General features: G+C 46.4%; 1 protein-coding gene across 5 annotated transcripts in view; it reads left to right on the top strand.

Moving 5' to 3' along the window:
* MTMR4 (myotubularin related protein 4) overlaps nucleotides 1-21,603 on the top strand; it is a 130,892-nt gene that overhangs the window by 16,601 nt on the left and 92,688 nt on the right. For 4 of the 5 annotated variants that reach the window (XM_050928899.1, XM_050928903.1, XM_050928900.1 and 1 more), the window contains 2 exons: nucleotides 765-833; nucleotides 19,847-19,928. In XM_050928899.1, coding sequence (XP_050784856.1) covers nucleotides 19,923-19,928 — 6 coding nt within the window. In that variant the 5' untranslated portion in view covers nucleotides 765-833; nucleotides 19,847-19,922. Of the gene's footprint in view, nucleotides 1-764; nucleotides 834-990; nucleotides 1,092-19,846; nucleotides 19,929-21,603 lie in introns of those variants that run through there. The other variant, XM_050928902.1, reaches the window with a different exon arrangement.

The following is a 21,603-nucleotide window of genomic DNA, read 5'->3' on the forward strand; positions in this document are numbered from 1 at the left end:
CTAATCAGCGTGGAGTAGAGCGGAAAAATTACTTCTAGTGCCTTGCTTACAATACTTCTGCTAATACTTCCCAGAATGATGTTTGCTTTTTTTGCAACAGCGTTACACTGTTGACTCATATTTAGCTTGTAATCCACTATGACCCCCAGATCCCTTTCCACAGTACTCCTTCCTAGGCAGTCATTTCCCATTTTGTATGTGTGCAACTGATTGTTCCTTCCTAAGTGAAGTACTTTGCATTTGTCCTTATTGAATTTCATCCAGTTTACTTCAGACCATTTCTCCAGTTTGTCCAGATCATTTTGAATTTTAATCCTGTCCTCCAAAGCATTTGCAAGTACTGGGCTGAAGATACAGAAAAAAGATGCCAGAGCTCAGAGGCACCGTTTCTCAGGGGAGTGTACAGTTTGTCTTCATTAGAAATTCATGGACATTTCCTTGCATGAAAATAAAGAATTGAAACTTAACACACAATTACTTTTAACTAGAAAAAATTACAGTACCAAGTGGAAATGAAATCTTTATTCTATCTAGTCATATGTGATGCTCACCTTGGTAGTATCTGAGTGCCTCTCAGGTAATTAAAAAGTAACAAATAATTACAAAAAAGTCTTCAAAAATCTACAAAAATCTTCTCTCCCTTCCCTGCTTGTAGTTATTGAGGGAAGAAGCTAAGTCAAAGGGATGGTTATTGCATTTGTTGAAAATGCTTCTCTAGGTTTCAATGCATAGTTTTTCACTGAGATTTTTACTTCTGTTTGCAGGAAAATGTCAGCCTTCATAGAATAAGCTTAGAGACATCTACAACGACAGAAGAATCGAAGTCTCAAAAGGTAGTGCTTAATATTTGTTTTATGTATTATTACTTTTCCACTAATACATGAACCTAATAAGTAAAGATGCTCATTACCCCTTCAGAAAGAAGCCCACCCTATTACCAAACAGGAAACAAATCTACACAAGTTTTTCATTTGTTCCCCTCTGATATCACCTATTCCTTTACTGTTCTTTCTCAGGGCTGCTCTTGAAACAGCACTGCAATGCACTGCTTCATATTTGGAGCTAGGAGCAAATGCACAATCTAGCCTTTGGTATGTTGACAGACTTTCCTATTTCCTATGCTTTCCAATTTAACGTCCCCAGCAACTAAACTAATACTCAGTTTTCCCCCATATGCGGGAGAGCTATTGTGAGTGTCCATTGGTGGCTGAAGTACGTTATCTTTTGCAAGATTGCATTTGGCTTCTACTGAGTTAATAAAGAACATATATCTAGAGACACATCCCCCTTCCTCCCCTCCTAAGTCCTCTGCAGGAGAGTCTAAAGGGATAGGATTTCTGTTAGGAGGATCAGATGATTGGCTTATAAATAGTAATACATTTTGATGTCTGTCTGAAGCTACTTAGATTACTTGTTATAGCCTTTCTAGTACTACTTCTTGGTCTCAGCTGGACGGTATAATACTAATGTTTGATACCAAAAACAAGGAGTGAAATGTGTACTTTCCATCTGAATGGTTTGGTTTCGGAGAGTTACATTTCCTATATGGAAGGTCACTGACCTGATGCCAATGATTTTTACCTCACAGCATGAGCTTCAGGCCCAAGGCACTGACCTGCCTTATACCAGGTTTTACAAGAACATGGTGTTAGTATCAGGGCCAGCTCTGGCTTTTTTGCCGTCCCAAGCCAAAGAAACCCCCCAAAACCAAAAACCCAACAACCTGCGGAGCAGCCAGAGCCAGGGTGCAAGCTTTTGGCTAGTGGGATTCCCTGAGCTGCAGACATGCCCCGGGCACTGGAGTGCGCACCCTGGCTAACAGGTGGGAGAGGGGAGGGAGTGGGGCGAGAGAGAGAAGGGGAGCGGCCAGGGCTTTCTTCGGCCAGGGGGCTCACCACTCAACCCCTCCTGCTGCGCTGCCTGCTGGGAGGGCTCTGCAGCGCTCCGGTCGGCGGGGAGGGAAGGACGCGGGCTGCCGGGCTTGCTGCAGACCTGGCACTGGCTGGGGCAGACGGAGCGTGCAGCCGGCTCCCAGCAAGGTGCTCCCCTCCTCCGCGTCACCGCCCCCTACAGGGCGGCCAGAGCAGCAAATGAAAAAAAGAAGGGGGGGGGGGCTGTGCTGCCCTAGGGTTGGCCAGAAGCCGCCCCTTAGAATGAACTTGCTTGGCTGGTGCCTGGAGCCGGCTCTGGTTAGTGTGGGCTCATGTGAGGAATTCGCAAAGTTAAGTGCCCAGTTAAGAAGCATTGAAGGAACAATGCATCTTGGAATGCTCCAATCCATTTAAGAAGTCTTCCTAGAGACATTCAAGATACCGTGTGGGCAATAGCTTCTGCCTGTAAAAACTGTGAGTTATGCATGGACGTTTGACTTGCCCAGGTGACTCCAGAACTCCATCTTGGAGCTGGACTTCGCATAGGAGAGAGGAGGGGGTCTCCACCCACAAGAGAGAGTCTATTTAAGCCCGTGGGAGACCCCTCCATAGGGTCTTCAGCTGACTAAAGAGAGCCTCTGCACCCCAAGGATATCTGAAAGAAACTGGAACAAAGAACAGTAACCACAGGTGGTGTGAGTGATTGCTGGACCCAGACTAGAAGACTAGTCTGTAAAAGGAAGCTTGCTGGTGAAGTTTTTATCTGTACTCAGTCGTATTACTGTATTAGACTCAATTTGTGTGTTTTATTTTACTTGGTAATTCACTTTGTTCTGTCTGTTAGTACTTGGAATTACTTAAATCCTACGTTCTGTATTTAATAAAATCGCTTTTTACTTAATAATTAACCCAGCGTATGTATTAATACCTGGGGGGGAGGGAGGAGGTGAACAGCTGTGCATATCTCTCTATCAGTGTTATAGAGGGGGAACAATTTGAGTTTACCCTGTGTAAGCTTTATACAGGGTAAAACGGATTTATTTGAGTTTAGACCCCACTGGGAGTTGGGCATCTGAGTGTTAAAAATAAGAACACTTCTGTAAGCAGCTTTCAGGTTAAGACTGCAGTTATGGGGCAAGTAATTCAGGCCCTAGGTGTGTCTGGCTCAGCAAGACAGGGTGCTGAAGTCCCAAGCTGGCAGGGAAAGCAGGGGCAGAAGTAGTCTTGGCACATCAGGTGGAAGCCCCAAGGGAGTTTCTGTGATCCAACCCATCACACCGTATTTATGAGGGGTAGTCTGGGAAAGGTTCATGATGCTAGGATCTTTATAAAGCCTGGACAGTTTTTTTACATTCACAAATGGAACTTTTGCACCCGTGGTATTGATGGACATTGTTGGTATCACCACCCACCAGTCATTCAGGTTACCCTCTGCTACCCTGGCTTATGAAGCCTTTTACTGGACACTTGGAGGGAAGAAAGGAACTGTTTAACCATTTCCTGAATAGATGTAGAATGAATGTGGAATGTGCATTTGGAAGATTGAAAGGTAGATGAAGGATCCTGGGACTGAGGCTGATGAGGAGCGTCTTTCTCTTAGGATAGAAGCTTGCTGCGTCAGGCTGGGTTGATTTGAAATCAGTAAGTCACCAATTTTAATCAGTTTTTTCATGTGGAGGTACGTTCTCATTGGTTCATGATGTAACCATTAAAACATATTGATTTACAACTAAATAAGGCCTTTACGCTAGTTTTGGTACATCTTTTGGTGTCTTGGGGGGAACACTATAACAATTTACGTTTAAGCAATTATGTAGCTTAATATTTTCAGATCCTTATTAATCGTACATTTTTAGTATGTTAAAAAGTGGTGAATAATGTTACTTATTTACTAGATAATTAACGTTTTGCTCTCGACTTGTGTCGAGCTGCATTAAGATGGTAACTAGCATTTAATTAAACACACAACAGCATGTAAAAGTATTTTTTTATTAAAACACCTGTAAATGTAAACTTCTGTTATCAAAATGTTTCACATTTATAGCTACATGATTTCTTAAACAAAAGATTTTTTTATTTAAATTAGACTTTATTTTGTTTAAATTGTTTTTTTAAATAGCTTATCTTTAGAAAGAAAAATGTATTATAACTTAAAGAGCAGAATAAAAAAAATCCAATTTTAAATAAAAATCTATCCCCCCCCCCCCCCCCCCCCAGTTGACTTTTATCCACCCTGTGCTGTGTTTTGCACAACCTTTTTGAGAGCAAGGGGTAGGACCTTGCTAATGGATTGGGACAGTTGGAGACCATTACAAAACGATGCAGCTGCTCAGGGGCACAGAGTGGGGGATGCATTTTGCTCAGACCGCGAATCTGGGTGTCACTTGTAAGAGTGAGTGTATTTTTTGGCATTTGTCAGCATGGCTGGTGGCTACCTAAAGAGGGTGCAGCAATTGCAAGCTCGTAATTGCATGTGCACCTCTGCAAGCTGCCATTGCTTTGGAAGATATTAGCTTGAGGTGTGTCTAGGGTGACCATACAGCAAGTGTGAAAAATCATGATGGGGGTGGGGGGTAATAGGAGCCTACATAAGAAAAAGACCCCAAAATCGGGACTGTCCCTATAAAATCGGGGCATCTGGTCACCCTAGGCGTGTCCCTTCCGTTCAAAAAGGCATTGGGCCAATGGGGAAGTTGTGCCCTGCTGCTCTTTGTCAGGATGGTTCCCCCAGAGCTGATGCAGGAGTGTAAGGGAACCACTGTGCTCACCACTGCCCATCTTCTGCTGAATTAGAGCACTGTTTGTGCAGTAAGTTCTCCTTTTTAACACTCGCAGATCAGCAGAAAGTGCACTGCCAAATGAACAGAATTCTGCAGTAACGCAGAGGGATGAATTCCTTTCAGTGCTTTAAAATAGTTTTCTTTTGGGAAATGCCTGTAGCATGATTTGAGTGGTTTAACACACAACTCATGATTGTGCCGAGCTGAGGGCAGTAGTGAAACTGGGAGCCAGAAACATGATTTTTATATTTCTCTGTATTTTCTGCTGCAATAAAAGTGCCTTTCTTCAGCGTAGTCCATGCAGTGCTGCCATTTTGCGTGGGCATGGTGGGGTCAGTTGGGTGGGTGAAGACTAGCAAGTGCCTCAGTAAGGGAGAGTTCGGCAGTATACAGCAAGCGTAAGTGGTGTTTTTATGTTTGCATGTTTATAGAAGTAAAGGAATAGAATTTGCAGTGTCTGACGTGTCTGTCAGTTTGGGTAGTGGGGGTATGAGACAGTGTTAAAAGCCCAGGGGGCAGAGAGAAAGTAGACCAATATGGTAGTGCCCTCATGGTGCCCAGAACTAAGTTGCTTACCCCTTGGCCCATTCAGTTCTGATGTAACATGTCATTTCATATTTACTGGACTTGGTCCCCGCCATGGTTTGGGTCTCTGCATGTGGTATGGGTTGATTCTCTGGCTGTGATTGGAGGGTTCTGGATCTTTTCGATTGTTTCTGCCCCAGGAATCACAGAGTTGAAAAGATCCTAGTTTGGAGGGTCAATCAGGGAGCCACAACATGCTCTGGTAGCTGACAATCACATCATTCAAACACACAATCCAGCTCCTCATAGTACGAGCAGGATGTTCTGGCTCTCCCAGATTTCCTATAGTAGTTACCAGGTCTGTACTCCAGTCAGAGTGCCTTTGCCTTACTGTGGTACTAGAGGCTGTCCTGGACATGCCGCCTAGCCTGCATTTGTCATGATAGCTGCTTGTACCCCTGAGCTAAGTGACTGCCATTTGGATGTGCCTGACCACGCCTCTCTTCCCAGAGGTCAGTTAAGTCCTGGATCTCAGTATGGTGCCAGGGTGAAGAACAAGGCTGCTGCTCAGTAGTCAAGAGGATGACAGAAGTGTGTGAACTCCACAAAAGCTGGATTCTCAAGTCAGAACCAGTCTGCCTGCCAGCATTTCAGTGGGATGGGGAGGTCACATTTGATCAGGATAGCTCCGGAGCAGTACAGGCCACAGAGGCAAACAGACAGGATAACTCCAGTAGCCAGCCAAGCAGCAAGGCATAGCAGTAAGAGGACTTGGCAAATGTGCGTCAGTGGGTTCAGGATGAAGATGCATCCACATCTACTCTGCTGCGGGTAAACTCATCTCACAGCTCAGTGAACCTGCTTCCAAAGTGGGGTTAAAACACCAGATGGTTCCCAACAAAAACACTGTGTGGAAGCCAGGCACTGTAATGCAAAATAACTCAGGTGGACCTGCAACATGTTGAGTGTAGACAAGCTTTAAAGTAGCTCGTTGCGCCCATGGGAAGGGAAAGTCCCTTGGCCCTGAAAGCAGAAGTGTCTGGTAAGCTGTGAAGTCCCTGTTTATTGGGGGTTTTGCATTTTGTTATGCACCATCGCTGCAATGGGTGTCATTTAAGAGTCTGGCCAGAGAGAAACTTCCCCTCAGGCCATTGGAGGTGCTTTTCTTCTGGATGGGATCCCTCTGACAAGAGAAGTGATAATGCAGCAGTTCTGACTGCTTTGCTCTGATAGGAGACGCTTAGGAGTTGGAGGCTGAAATTCTGGATTAGGTCTAGTGGAAAGCCCCAGTGTTTTCCTGTGTCCTGGCAGTGCCCAAGCTGCATGTCCCAACAGAGCCTCTGTCCATTGTGAGCCCTGGCGATTCCTTAGGGCAAGGCGGAAGCAGAGTTCCTGAATCAGCAGTTGCTCACTGTGACAGCTTCACTCCAGCAAGCTCCAGCCCTACAGGTGAAGTTGGACCAGCCATTTGTGGCACCTTCATTCTTGGTGAGCACCTGGGCCTTGGTGACTAATTTGAACTGATGTTTGCAGTGTCCAGCTTTGGGGTGAGCGTGCCTGGAGGCAGATGATGTACACTGGGGGGACGCAGGTGGGAATTCAAGCTGGATTGGTTGATGTATTCCATATATCTTGATGGACGATGCGGGTAACCTTGTGACCAGCTGGATGTTGGGGTGAGCTCCTGAGAAGGAGTGGTGTTGCTGACTCTCTGCTGTAAAGAGAGAGGAAGGCTGGTCAGTAGGTTGTAGGGTTGTGTTATGGGAGGGAGGAGTGCTGATTGTGTGGCTGAGGGGAGAGGGTGCAGAGTGTGTTTGTGAGTGCAGGGATCTGGTGTTTGGAATGGGAGCAAGCACTCCGAGTTTTCCTGCAGTCATTTGGGATGAGTGAATAAATGCTGAGGGGTTGTGCACTGAGTTGAATTTACAGCTGCTCCTTTGTCTGAAGAGTTGGTACTTGTCCCAGTCGTCCCATGGGAGAATTGTTGTCTCATTGACAATAGCGGGCAGTCTCACTGCCCAGAGAGACAGAGGCTCCCACCGTACAGGGGACTGTGCATGTTACAAGGGCGACTGGAGGAATGTGAAGGGAAATTGACAGGCGGCCGCTGAGGGGAGCACCATGTTATCCAGAATGCAGCACAACCCGAACACAGGGACCCAGAGGCACTAGCTTCCCAAAGACAAACATGTGCCAGCATGCAAATGACCTCTGTCCCCTACCTTTTGCCATTAGGGGTCTGGTTGCCTTGCTGGTGTCCTCAGGCTGCTGCTTCCATCACTCTTTCCCTCTCCTCTGGGCCGACTGTTGGCACCAGTAAAACAGGGAACTGAGAGTGTGAGCAATTTGCTCACCCTCTGTTTCCTGTTTCTCCCGCCCCCTTCATCCTCTTTCTCCAGTTCCTCATCTTCCTTTAAAAATAGAAGGTATATGTTATAGGGATGCCAACTTTGCTCCCTGCTTAAGGATTGGAAGCTTCCTCCCCACCTGCCTGCCCCCGAAATGCTACCCAACATGACCTTCTTCTTGCTCTAACCCAATGGTTTTCAAACTCTTTAGGCTACGTACCCCTTTCCAAATAATGTAGTCTACTGTGTACCACCATCTGAAATAGGTCATAATATACCTATGGTTAGATTGCCAAGTCTTACTAAATGAAATGTGTTGTCTGCCATTACTAGATTTTTCTCGTGTACCCCTGAGGAGCTTGTATATCCCAGTATGATAACCACTGCTCTAGCCTGTAATCATAGGGGCCCCTGAATACAGAAGGAGCAAAGCATTGGAGCGTGATCCTGTGCATGGCTGTTTCCTGGGCAAGGAGGGTGAATGTTAGGAGCTGTTTGGAGGGTGGTTAATTTTTAAAATATATTTTTTTAATATTATAAAATGATTCAATCCATAGATTCCAAAGTCAGTCCCATTACAAATACACTGCACAGGGTTCTGGCCTGCATTGCTAAGTCAGATGAGAAATACAGCAGAAGATTTTTGTCTGTTAAATTAGATCAGAATTTCATATTTGTTAAATCTAACAGAATTTAGAGAAGAGGAAGAGACATAATGAGAGAGACAGGAGGAAGTGAAGAAAAATGGAAATAAAATAAGCAGAAGGGAGAATAGAGGATTAAATGTCATTGTCTTCACCTTTTTGCTAAAGGACTCTGCAGAAGCACAGTGCATGCTGTGTTTGTATCCCTTTCCAGAGTGTGTCTGTCTAGTCTTGTACAGAGATGCGAGGTTCCAGGCCTGTTGAACCCATTCGGACAACAAAGGAGAGTGGAGATTTTTACCCTCTCTTACAAAGAATTGATTGAGCAACTGGCCCAAAATCTGAATTAGCATCTGATTATCTGTTACGTTCCTCAGAGCTCCAGTACCCCAACATACAAGACACCAAAGTACTTCGTACTAAAAAGACAATTATCTTTTCCCCCCAGTGTAACACAGAACAAGTGATCAGTGCTGACGTAAAAGTTTGTGAAGCAGGGTGTCCTGTTGAATGAAGTGACTCTAAAATTTGTCAGAGACGTAACTTGCATCTTACTTATTTTCACTAGTACTAGTACTTGGTGTCATTGTCTTAAGTTAAGCCTTAAGGAATGTGTTAAAATGAAACAAACTGTATAAAAAACTTAAGGAGAAATCCTTGTCCTGTTGAAGTTGATAAAACGTCCATTAACTATAGGAGCGCTGGGATTTCAGCACTGGAGATCATTGCATCTGACTGGAGAAGGTGTGACAGTTCCTTTTCCCATATAATCATAAAGTTTTCTTTATCAGACAAAGAAGATGGAGAAATTGCACTATTCTGTGGTTCGTTTCTTAAAGAGGGTTTGCTCAGAAAGAAAGAACTCTCTCAAACTTGTAACTTCAACTTCAGGCAGAGTAAGGAAGCTCCTCATCTGACAACAAAGGAAGATCTGGCATGTTCCATTGGTGTGTTAGCTCTAGGAGAGATGTGGATTTTATCTTTATTACAACAACAGCCAAAAATATTAAAAAAATATGTATATAATATTTTTAAACTCCACCTCTGTTTCCCATCACCCAAGTTAAAAAGGACAACATGTGAATTGGACCAGATGAGTATGAAGAGGATGGATTTACCTATAGCATTAACTTTGGCACACATCCATCCTGGTGAAACCCATATCGCACCACTGGTGTGGATAGGGAGCAGGCACTTGATACAGACTTATGATTGCTGGTCTGCACCTACCAAATTCATTCTGTTTCCACTCCACAACAGGTTGATTTCTAAGGCCCTTTAAAACACAGAACACAAAAATGGTCCCTGCTGTCTTTAGCTTACAACCTGTACCCTTCATAGGTTAGCCAAACCTAGTCATGTTTTGGGATCACTATAGGGCACATGATTCACTTGTAGAGAACTTATTTTTTCTTTTTACTTTTTCTATCTGAGTGTGTGTTCTTTCAGAAACAGTTTGTATTGACCTCTGTAACATTGCCTTAGCAATATCCTGTTTTTTAGGGGCAGCATGATAGTACACTTTTAGATCTGGCAAAGAAAATCTGCAGCGTTCAAAACATTTAGGTAACAAATTTAAGCTCATCTGAATCCCCTTCCTTGCTCAGATAAAATTATTAGTGAGTTTATCAATGAAATCAAACCTGTGTATGGAGACAGCAATGGAAATCGTTCCAAACCGATGGTAGTCAAAACTGGCTTGGAGGGTTCAGATACAGAAATGAGGGTGACCTGAGAGTCTTGACAGATTCCCCTTATACCCAGAGCTTTCTTCAAGAATTGATTAGGGTTAGACAAGAACACTCGGATAAATTCAGACTCTAATGTGGCTGTTGTCCAGTACAAGTCTGGGTCAGTGACTAGCATGGACAGCAATGGCAACAGTGTGACACCCTGAAAAATGTGCCTTTTGTGAAGTCACAGAGAAAGAGAACAGTACCAAGGCTTGTGATTTACCACATTGTGCCTGTTCCTATCCAGAAAGGTTGATCCCAAAACCAATTTCCATATGCCTGCCAGGCGGGGCCATTGGATCTGTCAGCTGTGTCAACTTGGTTAACGCTGGTGTGACTGTACCGCTGTAGTGTCACGGAGCAATTGTTAGGATGTAGATATTTAGGCCTGTTTGCAAAGGCCTATACTTTAAGAATTTAGGTGTATTTTTATTACTTAGCTAGTTATAGGGGTATAAAAGAGAAAATTACTGTTTGTCTGTGTAGTGGCCTTCTCTTACTGTGACAGTTTGAGGCCTGGTTCTTAGGCTGAGGCCTTTGGCTAAGCAGCAGAGGCCAGCCATAAACTGGGAAGTGTATGGTCACACCCTTACATTTCAAACTAGTCACATTGACATAAGGTGCTATTGGGCTGTTAGAAATATCAGGACAGGATTATATTCCTATCACCTCCAGAGAAAGGAAAGAGCCTAGAAGATGTAAAAGAAAACTTAGTTTAACAGCATCGCGTCTGGCAAAAATTCACTCATCAATAGCTGAAATGTAAAATCCTCATTTCTGTATTGTTCTATCGCTGTAGTCTCCACTTCCTTATTGTTTTTGTCTGTATAATCTCTGTCTGGTTTTGTAATTGTTTGTCTGCTGTATAATTTAATTTTGTTACGTGTAAACCAATTAAGGTGGTGGGATATAATTGGTTAAATAACCATGTTACTGTATGTTAAAATTGATTAGTTAAATTTCAGTAAAATGGTTGGTTAAAATAAAGCTAAGCAAAACTCAAGTTTTACTATATAGTCTGCAGTCAATCAGGAAGTAAGGGGGGAATGGGAGTGGGGGAATTGGGATCATGTTTTGCTAAGGGGGGGAATGGGAACAGGAACACAGGCAAGGCTCTGTGGTGTCAGCGCTGGGAAGGGGCACCCTAAGAAAGAAAGCTGGAATCATGCTTGCTAAAAGTTCACCCCAACAAACATCAAATTGTTTGCGACTTCGGGTATTGTTGCTCTCTGCTCATGCAAAAAGGACCAGGGAAGTGAGACGGTGAAGGAATAAGCCCCCCAAAAGCAATGTAGTCTCCTCCTTAGAACTGCCATAGTAATAAGGGAAGCCAGGGCACAAAGATTTTATAAAAATTTGTGACTTACTCTCTGGATTAATGGTGGTTGTTTGATTTCAGTGTCAGCATTTCAGAGAATGGAGTAGGTGACTCCAGAACCTCTCTTTCCTCATCAGTACATCTGGGTATATTAACTTTGGCCACAAAAGCTGTTATATTTTTCAGGACTTGGCATGTCAGACTAACACAAAGTTAAGAAGTTAAAATCTCCTTTTAAAAAACTATTTGTATATATAAAATACATACACATCCACCCATCATATGTAAAAACTCTTCTGGAGAGTCTTTGGGTACTTTTCTGCCATGCATTAATTGCACATTTTATGCATGTTTACACAATTAACTAACAATCTGCTCACTTCATTGCTGCAAGAGAAAAATTGCTCTTAGAAATTTTTGAGCAAATTTGTTTGTTTATTTCAGATTCCTTTGTAATTGTGGTAGCACCAGAGCTCCAGTCATTGATTAGGGCCCTGTTGTGCTAGGCACTCTAGAAACATAGGTGCTGAGACTAGGGGTACTGGGTGTGCTACCACGCACCCCCCCCCCCCCCCCCCCCCCCCCCCCCGGCTTGAAGTGGTTTCCATCAAATGCAGGATTTGGTTCAGTGGCTCCCAGCACCCCTTCTATACAAATTGTTCCAGCACCCCTGCGACAAACACAACAAAAAGATGGTCCCTACCCCAAACAGCTTTCAGTCTGTGCCTCTCAGGTTAGCCAAACCTGTAATGTTTTAGGAACGCTATAGCACAGAACCAATTGTAGAGACGTTATTTTTCTTTCCAGTTTTTGTTTGTGTGTTTTTCTTTCAGACAAGTTGGATTAATTTTCCATGCAACATTGCCTTAACAGAATCGTGTAAAATCTGGTCTGATACTGCACCACCCTTTTTGTTTTACAGACATTTTTTCCAAGAATCCAGTATGGCTGCTTTACACAGTATTGCCAGCCAAAATTCATGAGTCAGGCCCTAAAAATCATAACATTTTAAAAAACTATTTTTTTAGTTGTTTTTTCTTTACCTTCTGGTTTCTGATCCTTTAGGGTGCACTCAGGTCACATTTTTAGGGTTTTTTTTTTTTTTTTTTCCCCCCTGCAACCACAAGGACCAAAACTACTTAATGAAACCTGAGATTCTCACATCATCACAGGAAGTCAAGAGCCAGGGTTTGTATTAAAACACCAAATATTGCAAGACTCATAATAAATCATGAGCGTTTACACTCAAAGCTATTGTGTAAGTAAATCATTACAGTGCCAAGAGGATTTGCCTCTTAGTTTCTGTAAGTCTGAAAAGTTGATATTGGTGCCAGTCAGTGCAGCGTTAGAAACGTTGCATGGGTAGAGTTCTCTCTGGAGACCTGGGATTGTCTAGACATCAAGTATCAGGAGGGCCTGGTTGAGAAAGCAAGTTCTTTGTGAGGGGTATTGTTCTTCCTCCAGAAATCACATGCATCTGACGAAGTGAGTATTCACCCACGAAAGCTCATGCTCCAATACGTCTGTTAGTCTATAAGGTGCCACAGAACTCTTTGCTGCTTTTACAGATCCAGACTAACACAGCTACCCCTCTGATACTTGATTCCAGAACCCAAGTAGACCTAAATCCATGATACCTCTTTTTAATGTCCTGGGCACTTTCATGTCTTCTTGTTGAGGTGCAGATGATGTTGATAGCTTAGTGCTGTACCAGATCTATGCAGTTCCTCATTCAGGGAGCTGGCAGTCTGAATGGTTAGGCCTCTTTTTTCACCAGAGGATGAAAGTTTTGGCTGTTGGGTGGGCCTGATGTGAGGGCCTTTTCCCTGCTTCTCTCATATCCAGCCTCTGTCCTTGGTTTCTGTGGCTCTGGACCAGGGGAGGGCAAACTACGGCCCACGGACTGGATTCAGCCCATCAGGGCTTTGAATCTGGCCAGCGGGATTGCCAGCCCTGTGGCGCAGCAGGGCTAAGGCAGACTCCCTGCCTGCCCTGGCGCCGCACCGCTCCCAGAAGTGACCGGCAATCCGTCCCTGCGGCCCCTTGGAGGGAGCGCAGAGGGCTCCGTGTGCTGCCCTCTCCTGCAGGCACTGCCCTCTGCAGCTCCCATTGGCCGCTGTTCCCCATTCCCAGCCAATGGGAGCTTTGGGGTTGGTACCCACAGACGAGGGCAGCACATGGTGGAGCTACCTGCCCCACCCCATACCCCAGAAGCCTGCATGCCTTAGCTCCGCTGTACGCCCCTGCCACTCCAGAGCCGCTTGAGGTAAGCCAGAGCCCGCACTCCCAACCCCCTGCCCTGAGCCCCCTAAGCCTGCCGCACTCCAATCCCCTGCCCTGAGCCCCCTGCCGCACCCCTCCTGTATCCCAACCCCCTGCCCTGAGCCCCCTAAGCCTGCCGCACTCCAATCCCCTGCCCTGAGCCCCCTGCCGCACCCCTCCTGTATCCCAACCCCCTGCCCTGAGCCCCATAACCCTGCCGCGCTCCAGTCCCCTGCCCTGAGCCCCCTGCCGCAGCCCTCCTGTATCCCAACCCCCTGCCCTGAGCCCCATAACCCTGCCGCGCTCCAGTCCCCTGCCCTGAGCCCCCTGCCGCAGCCCTCCTGTATCCCAACCCCCTGCCCTGAGCCCCATAACCCTGCCGCGCTCCAGTCCCCTGCCCTGAGCCCCTTGCCGCAGCCCTCCTGTATCCCAACCCCCTGCCCTAAGCCCCTTCCTGCACACTGCACCCCCTCCCACACCCTGCACTCCCTCCCACACCCCAACCCCCTGCCTCAGCCCTATATTCATGGCCCTGCATGCAATTTTCCCACCCAGATGTGGCCCTTGGGCCAAAAAGTTTGCCCACCCCTGCTCTTGATTATTCCAGCTCAATTCAAATCTTAACCAGAAAGGTTAGAATCCTGCAAAGCTGGTAACACTAAATCTGCTCTCTGTTTTGACCTCCTGTTATCCTCTGGCGTTTCCACGGCTTCTGATCAGGTGGTGAGTTAAATGGGGTAATTCCCTAGTTGAGGGCCTGGTGGTGATGGGAGAGCAAAGAGCAATGGCACCAAGGGGTTGTATTGCATATTCAGAATCTATAGCAGCATATGGCAGTGTGTATTATCTGACTGCATGAGTGGCCTGTGGCTGGAGCTTCCTTCTTGCTCTGTAGAAGTGAGCAGGAGTCTCCTTCAAGTCTGTGCAAGAACCTTAGCTCTCTGACTTACTTGTGATTGAGAGGACACAGTTACTGCCAAGCTATGACTGTGTTGTAATTTGTACTGCACGGACAGCAAGCTTGGCACTGTTGCAGAGCATGCAATAAGCAGCAGACTCTATTCCCAAGGCAGCTTATAATGACTAGAACAGTAGGAGTTAGTCAAAAAGACCTCCTAAGGTCTCTTCCAACCCTAATCTTCTATGATTCTAAAAAAGCAAAGCTGAACAAGAAGTCCATCCTTGATGCCACCTGGTGTGCAACAGTCATGTGTCTGGCTTACCCTGGGAATTAGATTAATACAGGGGTCCCCAATGCGGTGCCCGCGGCTGTCATGGTGCCCGCAGGGGCATCTAAATGCGCCCACGTCCTGGCCGGTGGTGGAGCATCCGCCGACAAGCGACCGAATTTCTGCGGCATTTCGGCGGCGACGCCGACAAGCAACCATCATCAAGAGGTGTCGCCGCCGAAATGCCGCACCGCCACCACGGTCCTTCGTCTGGCGCCCACCAGACGAAAAGGTTGGGGATCACTGGATTAATAATTTATAAATTCCAAGGCCAAAAAGAACCATTGTAATCATCTGGTCTGACCCCTGCATAACACAGGCCAGAAAATGTCCTCAACCGTTCCCTTTGGGCTAGAACATTTCTTTAAAAAAAAAATAAATAAAAATCCAATCTTGATTTAAAAATTGCCAGTGATGGAGAATCCACCAGGTTCCAGTGTAGTTCCAATGGTTAATTCTCCTCACTGTTAAAAATTTACATCTTATCTCCAGTCTGAATTTGTCTAGCTTCAGTTTCCAGTATTGGAGTGTATTAGACTTGTCGCTGCTAGACTGAAGAGCCCAGAATCCAATATTTGTTCCCCATGTAGGTATTTATAGACAGATCAAATCACCCCATAACCTTTTCTTTCTCAAGCTATGTATACCAGGGGTCGGCAACCTTTCAGAAGTGGTGTGCCGAGTCTTCATTTATTCACTCTAATTTAAGGTTTTGCATGCCAGTAATACATTTTAATGTTTTTAGAAGGTCTCCTTATATAAGTTTATAATATATAACTAAACTATTGTTGTATGGAAAGTAAATAAAGTTTTTAAAATGTTTAAGAAGCTTCATTTAAAATTAAATTAAAATGCAGAGCCCCCTGGACCAGTGGTCAGGACCCGGGCAATGTGAGTGCCACTGAAAATCAGCTCGCGTGTACTTGGCACGGTTTACCCCTGTCCTGGACACCTGCCCCTTTTGCTGCATGAGGGAAACCCTGGTGCACATTTACTTGGAGTGTGCCAGACTGCAGCCCCTATACCGTCTCCTCACAAATATTTTGTTAAGATTTTGGTTGTACTTTTGCCCTCACCTTTTTATTTATGCACTCTCTATCTGTGGCCCCACAAAATCATGGGACCTCCTGGTCCGTCTCCTCCTGGGCCTGTCTAAAACGGCCATCTATAAAACCAGGGAGAGGATTGGCAGGTGCCCTGGAGGTTTTTCGCCTTCCCCTGCAGCGTGGGGCACGGGTCGCTTGCTGGTGGTGTCTCTGCAGCTTGAGGTCTTCAAACCATTTTTGAGGATTTCAATAACTCGGTCCTGGGATAGGGGTTGTACAAAATTGGATGGGTGGGGTTCTGTGGCCTGCCTTGTGCAGGAGGTCAGACTAGATGATCAGATTGGTCCCTTCTGACCTATGAGTCTATGAGATTAGCCGATGAGGTCTCCTATGACTGGGGCCTTTCCGATCCTCTGTCCATTCACGCATCTGGGCAGAGTTCCTCTGGGCGGCGTCCGCTGGCTCCCTTGATGCCTTCGAGGAGCAGTAGGCACTGTCCAGGGTTCTCTGCTTGGTGTCCCCGTCAGGTTCCCTTTGTTTGACCCTTTGACCTCAGTCCCATCTCTGTTATCTCATTAGTTGTCCCCGGAATTATTTGGTTTCCAGGCCCTGTGGATCCCCCCTTAGGCTCAGTGGAGAGTCCTTTAGCAGTGGGCAGGCTCTGTCCCCCACTTCCTGGTTCCCAGTAGGAATAAATGCAGAGGTAGTGAGTCCAGAGCATGCTGAGAACTACTGGAAAGTGTGGTGCTCAGATAAATCTATACTGGAGAGTCTCTTGGTGATCCTGCAATCCAGTGCTTAATTTGCCTAGCAATTCTAGGCTTGCTGCATCAATTATGAATATAAAAAAAAAACTGTTTGAGCCCCAGCACCTCTTGCATTACAAATTAAGCATTGGTGCGATCTGGTGGATAACCAGTCTTGCTGAAAGGTGCAAACTGTCAATAGACTCCACCAACACCAGAGAGTCCTTGCATTGGGTAGGGATCTGATGTACTTGTGCAAAGTCCTGATTCATGAAATTGTCTAAGGTACCTGAATCCACCAGTACCTCCAGACGGAGGACTGTTGGACTTGCAAAGGGAGATGGAGATGTCGGGACCTGCTCGGTTGTTGCCAGCAGACAGGTGCTGATGCTGGGTACCGAGGAGAGGTGGAGAGCACCACCCCAGCCCGGACCCCCCATCAGGGGCTGGTGTTTGCCATTCTCTGATGACAGTGTAGATTGGACCTTAGCGGGCAGCCCAACGTGGAATGTTCTGGTCTTCAACAGTAATAGGCATAGCCCCAATGCAGCTTTCTCTTTGCATCAGAGAGGTCAAGCTGCAGGGGGTCAGGCTGTGGGGAAGACACTGAGGGTTGGTGGGCCAGACATGGCAGGACTGGGGGGAGTTGGGAAACCAACCTTTCCTGGCAGCATTCCATTAGGCATTTGTCAGCCTTTATGCAAGGTCAATCAAGGCATCCAGACTGGGTGGAAAGTCCAATTGTACCAGCTCATCTTGATTGTGAGACAGGCCGTGGATTCCTAACATTATTGCCCATTGGGAAATGCCTTTTAGTTCACTACTTACCACGTAGCACTCTAGTTGAAGGCACTGAGGAAGACCAACCCTCGAATAATGCATTGGCATGTGTCACTGCCACCCAATAAGTTCCAACTCAACCACTGAGCCAGAAAAGCTTAGCATAGTGCCAGTTTTTTCCCCCATGATGGGTTACTCTGATTCACACCCTCTGCCTCAGGACTGGAGCAGGGGTGACAGGTATATAAACCTGCTCTGGTGACCTAATGCTGCTGTGGGCAGGGCTGCCCCTGCCCCTCCAGCCCTGCGAGTCATCTTGGGGTGGCATAAGGGTTGAAAAGCAGGAAATTCCAGGTAGTTGGTGGGCAGCCCTGCGGGAGAGCAGACATAAGAATGGCCATACTGGGTCAGACCACAGGTCCATCTAGCCCATTATCCTTCTGACAGTGGCCAGTGCCAAGTGCCCTAGAGGGAATGAACAGAACATGTAATCAGCAAGTGATCCATCCCATTGCCCATTCCCAGCTTCTGGCAAACAGAGGCTAGCGCTACAGCTCCCAAGAGGAACCCCAGGAGAGCTACAGAGAACTAGCCTTCCAAAGGGCCACTCACTGATTCCCCATGTGTACAAGGGGACAGCGTGCTATGATATATCAACAGCAGGAGAGGCTTGGTGCATCTGGGACTATGTTAAGAAGGACTTTGAGAGTGGGAGCCAGGGCCTTCCCCTACCCCTAAACTCAAACTGTTTAGCTTGATGTAGTATTGAGGGGACTCTTGTTTGTGTGGAGTGGTTTAGTGGTGGTTAGACAGCAGGAGGTGTTGGTCAGTTACCCGAAAATTGTGACAGCTGCTCTGTCACTTCTCCATGAGTGTTAGTCCTATTGTCTTACCAGATCCAGTTGCCTTTTCCCAAAAGTCCTCTCACTTCAAATGATGCCGTATGCTGTTTTCATTCCATATTACACACGAGAAAACTCTGTTAAAAGAGTGTTTTAAAGTTGTGAAGTCAAGGCTCACAAGTTAATAAAGGCTGCCTGTGTGACTTGTATTGACTCCTTTGTATGATACAGCCTTTTAACTACTTGATCACGCCCTATTTTTCCCCTCTGGATTCTCCCCTCCTCCCTACCAGCTCTTTGTCTGATCTGTCATCCCCCTGCCCATGTTCCCTTTCCTCCCAGTCTTTTTTCCTCCCCTCCCCCTTTTCCCAGTCTCTTTGTCCAGTCATTCCCAGTTCTCCCTGCATGCTCTGTCTCCTTATCAGATCTGTCTCTCCTCCTCTGCTGCTCCCAATCTCCTTGCCCAGCTAGTCCTCGTTCTCATGGGCTGGCCAAGAAATCAGATTCCCTAGGGAGGACCAGGAAGACTACTGGAGTAGTCCTGTTCTCCTCCCACCCCATCATCATTTCATTTTCCCTCTAGGATGCCCCCTCCTTCTGGCTTGCTTTTATTTCTCCACGTGATACCTGACGGACTGTTTCCCATGTTCTACCTGCCAGCTGGGAGCAGCTTCCACCTCTTCACTCTGAGTCTCCTGGCTGACTAGGCAGGCTTGACCCTCTGTTTTTATGCTGGGACTGTTCTCATGACTTCTCTTGCACTGCAAAGGCTCTGTCAAGTCTGGAGCCTTCCCTTTGGGCATCTCAGGCAACCAGAGATGACATATCCCTTGAGTACTAGCTCGTGCAGGCTCATGTCACCTTGCATGCTCAGTTCAGGTTTCTGATCTTGAACCAATCTTCAAAGAGTAAAACATCCTTTCCAGATCCAGTGACTTTCCATTTATCTGGATAATGTTGTCTCTCCTTTCAAGGTTTTGGAAAGCCAGAGCTGAAGTGTCTCAGTGATAGTGCCTCAGTCACTGGGCACTGGCTTCAGTGTTGTTGCTGTTCGTGAAGTTACAGAGGCCAAGTCTTTTAAGTGACTGGGGACTTTGCTTGCCTAACGAGACACCTCCGGGAGGCCTGGTGTTCAGGTGCAGGTGCTTGGCACTTTCCAGAGTTCAGACCCCTTCTATGGTGTCTCAAGTTTGGCACCCCCAAAGTCACATATTGCTCTTGAAAATCATGGCCTGGGTGTTTAAGATGTTCGTGCTGGGACATTTCAGTGTTATTTTGGTTATTTTCTGCTCATAAACCTGTCTAACCAAGGCTGCTGCTCTTTCCTGCTGGCTGCCCAGAAGTTGGAGCAGCCCTCAGTGAAAAGGAAGGGATTAGGTAGGGACCTTCCCTGCCCATCTCTCCATGGGGGAATGGACAGAGATCTTCTGCCCAGTGTATTGGGGAGAGAACATTCATTCCCAGGAGAAGCAGTTCGCCCTTGAGATGGGTGTCACAGTGAGAGGCTGGTTGCCCTGACAGAGGGCACTTCTGTTAGTGGTGGCCCTGCGGAGATGAAGATGAAGCCAAATAGCGAGGTTAATGGTGACAAGTGTATAGGTTGTGTGCTCTTGGTAACCTTACATATGCTAATCCTTTTCTGGGCATGCGTTGTGTGCACCCTGCAGTACCGTTACCGTCTGCCTACAGCCTCTATACTGGTTTCTTTTATTTTTGCTATAGGTGAGTCTGGAGGAAGATAGAGAGAGGGAGAAAACCGTCTGGATTTGAATTGTGAGATCTGGACCCAAGCCTTGTAATGATGGTGAGTACTTTCTCTCGTCTCTCTGTCTCTGTCTTTTGTTCATCTCTCTCTACTTTCTTCAGAACTTTACCCTCTCTCCCTGTAGTAACTGGAAACTCAGAGTCCACGCACCTACCTTCTGCATCTTAGACACAGCCAATGTGGCTGCATCTGAGATGTTCCAAGCTGTGGCAATAGCGTCTGAAGTAGGAACCAAACTGCTGGGGAATGGAGAATGAATTAAGTAGAAGAAAGGGATCAGAACAAGTGTGTGCCATTGCTTGATGGCACCTAAGTGAGAAGATAGTGTTGTCTGGCAGCAGTTGTGTGCTAGCCCAGGCCTCTGGGCACTAGAATTTTCCGACCTTCAACACTGGAGGGCCCTGAGATCCAAGAATTATGCAAGAGGCCCCTTGGCTCTTATTACAGACCTGGGAGTGGATGCTTAGGTTACTATGTTGCTTTGAGGAGTGATGATGTGACTGCAGAAAAGGTAAAAGTTGGTTTCCTCCTCATCTGAGATGATATCATGGTGGGAGGACTTCCCTGGCCATATGATTCCAGGTAGAAGAAGGATGTTAGCCCTAACAAATAAAAGGGGAGTTGATTATATTTTTCAGTTCAAAAAGAAAAAAAAATGAAAAATGAACATCTAAACTCTAAACCCAGACTATAGGGAAGCTTTGGGTATGTCTACACTACGGGATTATTCCGATTTTACATAAACCAGTTTTGTAAAGCAGATTGTATAAAGTCGAGTGCACGCAGCCACACTAAGCACATTAATTCGGCGGTGTGCGTCCATGTACCGAGGCTAGCCTCGATTTCCAGAGCGTTGCATTGTGGGTAGCTATTCTGTAGCTATCCCATAGTTCCCACAGTCTCCTCCGCCCGTTGGAATTCTGGGTTGAGATCCCAGTGCCTGATGGGGCAAAAAACATTGTCGCGGGTGGTTCTGGGTACAGCCTCAGCCCTCCCTCTGTGAAAGCAGCAGACAACTGTTTCGCAGCTTTTTTCCTGGGTGAACTGTGCAAACGCCATAGCACAGCAAGCATGGACCCTGCTCAGATCAAGACCGCAATCGTGGACGTTGTAAACGCCTCGCGCATTCTCGTGCAGTCTATGCTGAACCGGGACCTGCAAAGCCAGGTGAGGAGGAGGCGGCTACGGCAGAGTGGCCACGAGAGTGATGAGAACATGGACACAGAATTCTCTCAAACCGCGGGCCCCTGCACTTTGGAGATCCTGCTGGTAGTGAGACAGGTTCTAGCCATTGAACGCCGATTTTGGGCCCAAGAAACAAGCACAGACTGGTGGAACCGCATAGTTTTGCAGGTTTGGAACGATTCGCAGTGGCTGCGAAACTTTCGTATGCGTAAGGGCATTTTCATGGAGCTTTGTGACTTGCTTTCCTTGCCCTGAAATGCCATAATACCAAGATGAGAGCAGCCTTCACAGTTGAGAAGCGAGTGGCAATAGCCCTCTGGAAGCTTGCAACGCCAGACAGCTACCGGTCAGTCGGGAATCAGTTTGGAGTGGGAAAATCTACTGTGGGAGCTGCTGTGATGCAAGTAGCCAAAGCAATCATTAAGCTGCTGCTACGAAAGGTTGTGACTCTGGGAAATGTGCAGGTCATAGTGGATGGCTTTGCTGCAATGGGATTCCCTAACTGTGAGAGGGCGATAGATAGAACCCA

The sequence above is a fragment of the Gopherus flavomarginatus genome, chromosome 19, assembly GCF_025201925.1.
Source record: "Gopherus flavomarginatus isolate rGopFla2 chromosome 19, rGopFla2.mat.asm, whole genome shotgun sequence".
NCBI classification, from domain to species: Eukaryota; Metazoa; Chordata; order Testudines; family Testudinidae; genus Gopherus; species Gopherus flavomarginatus.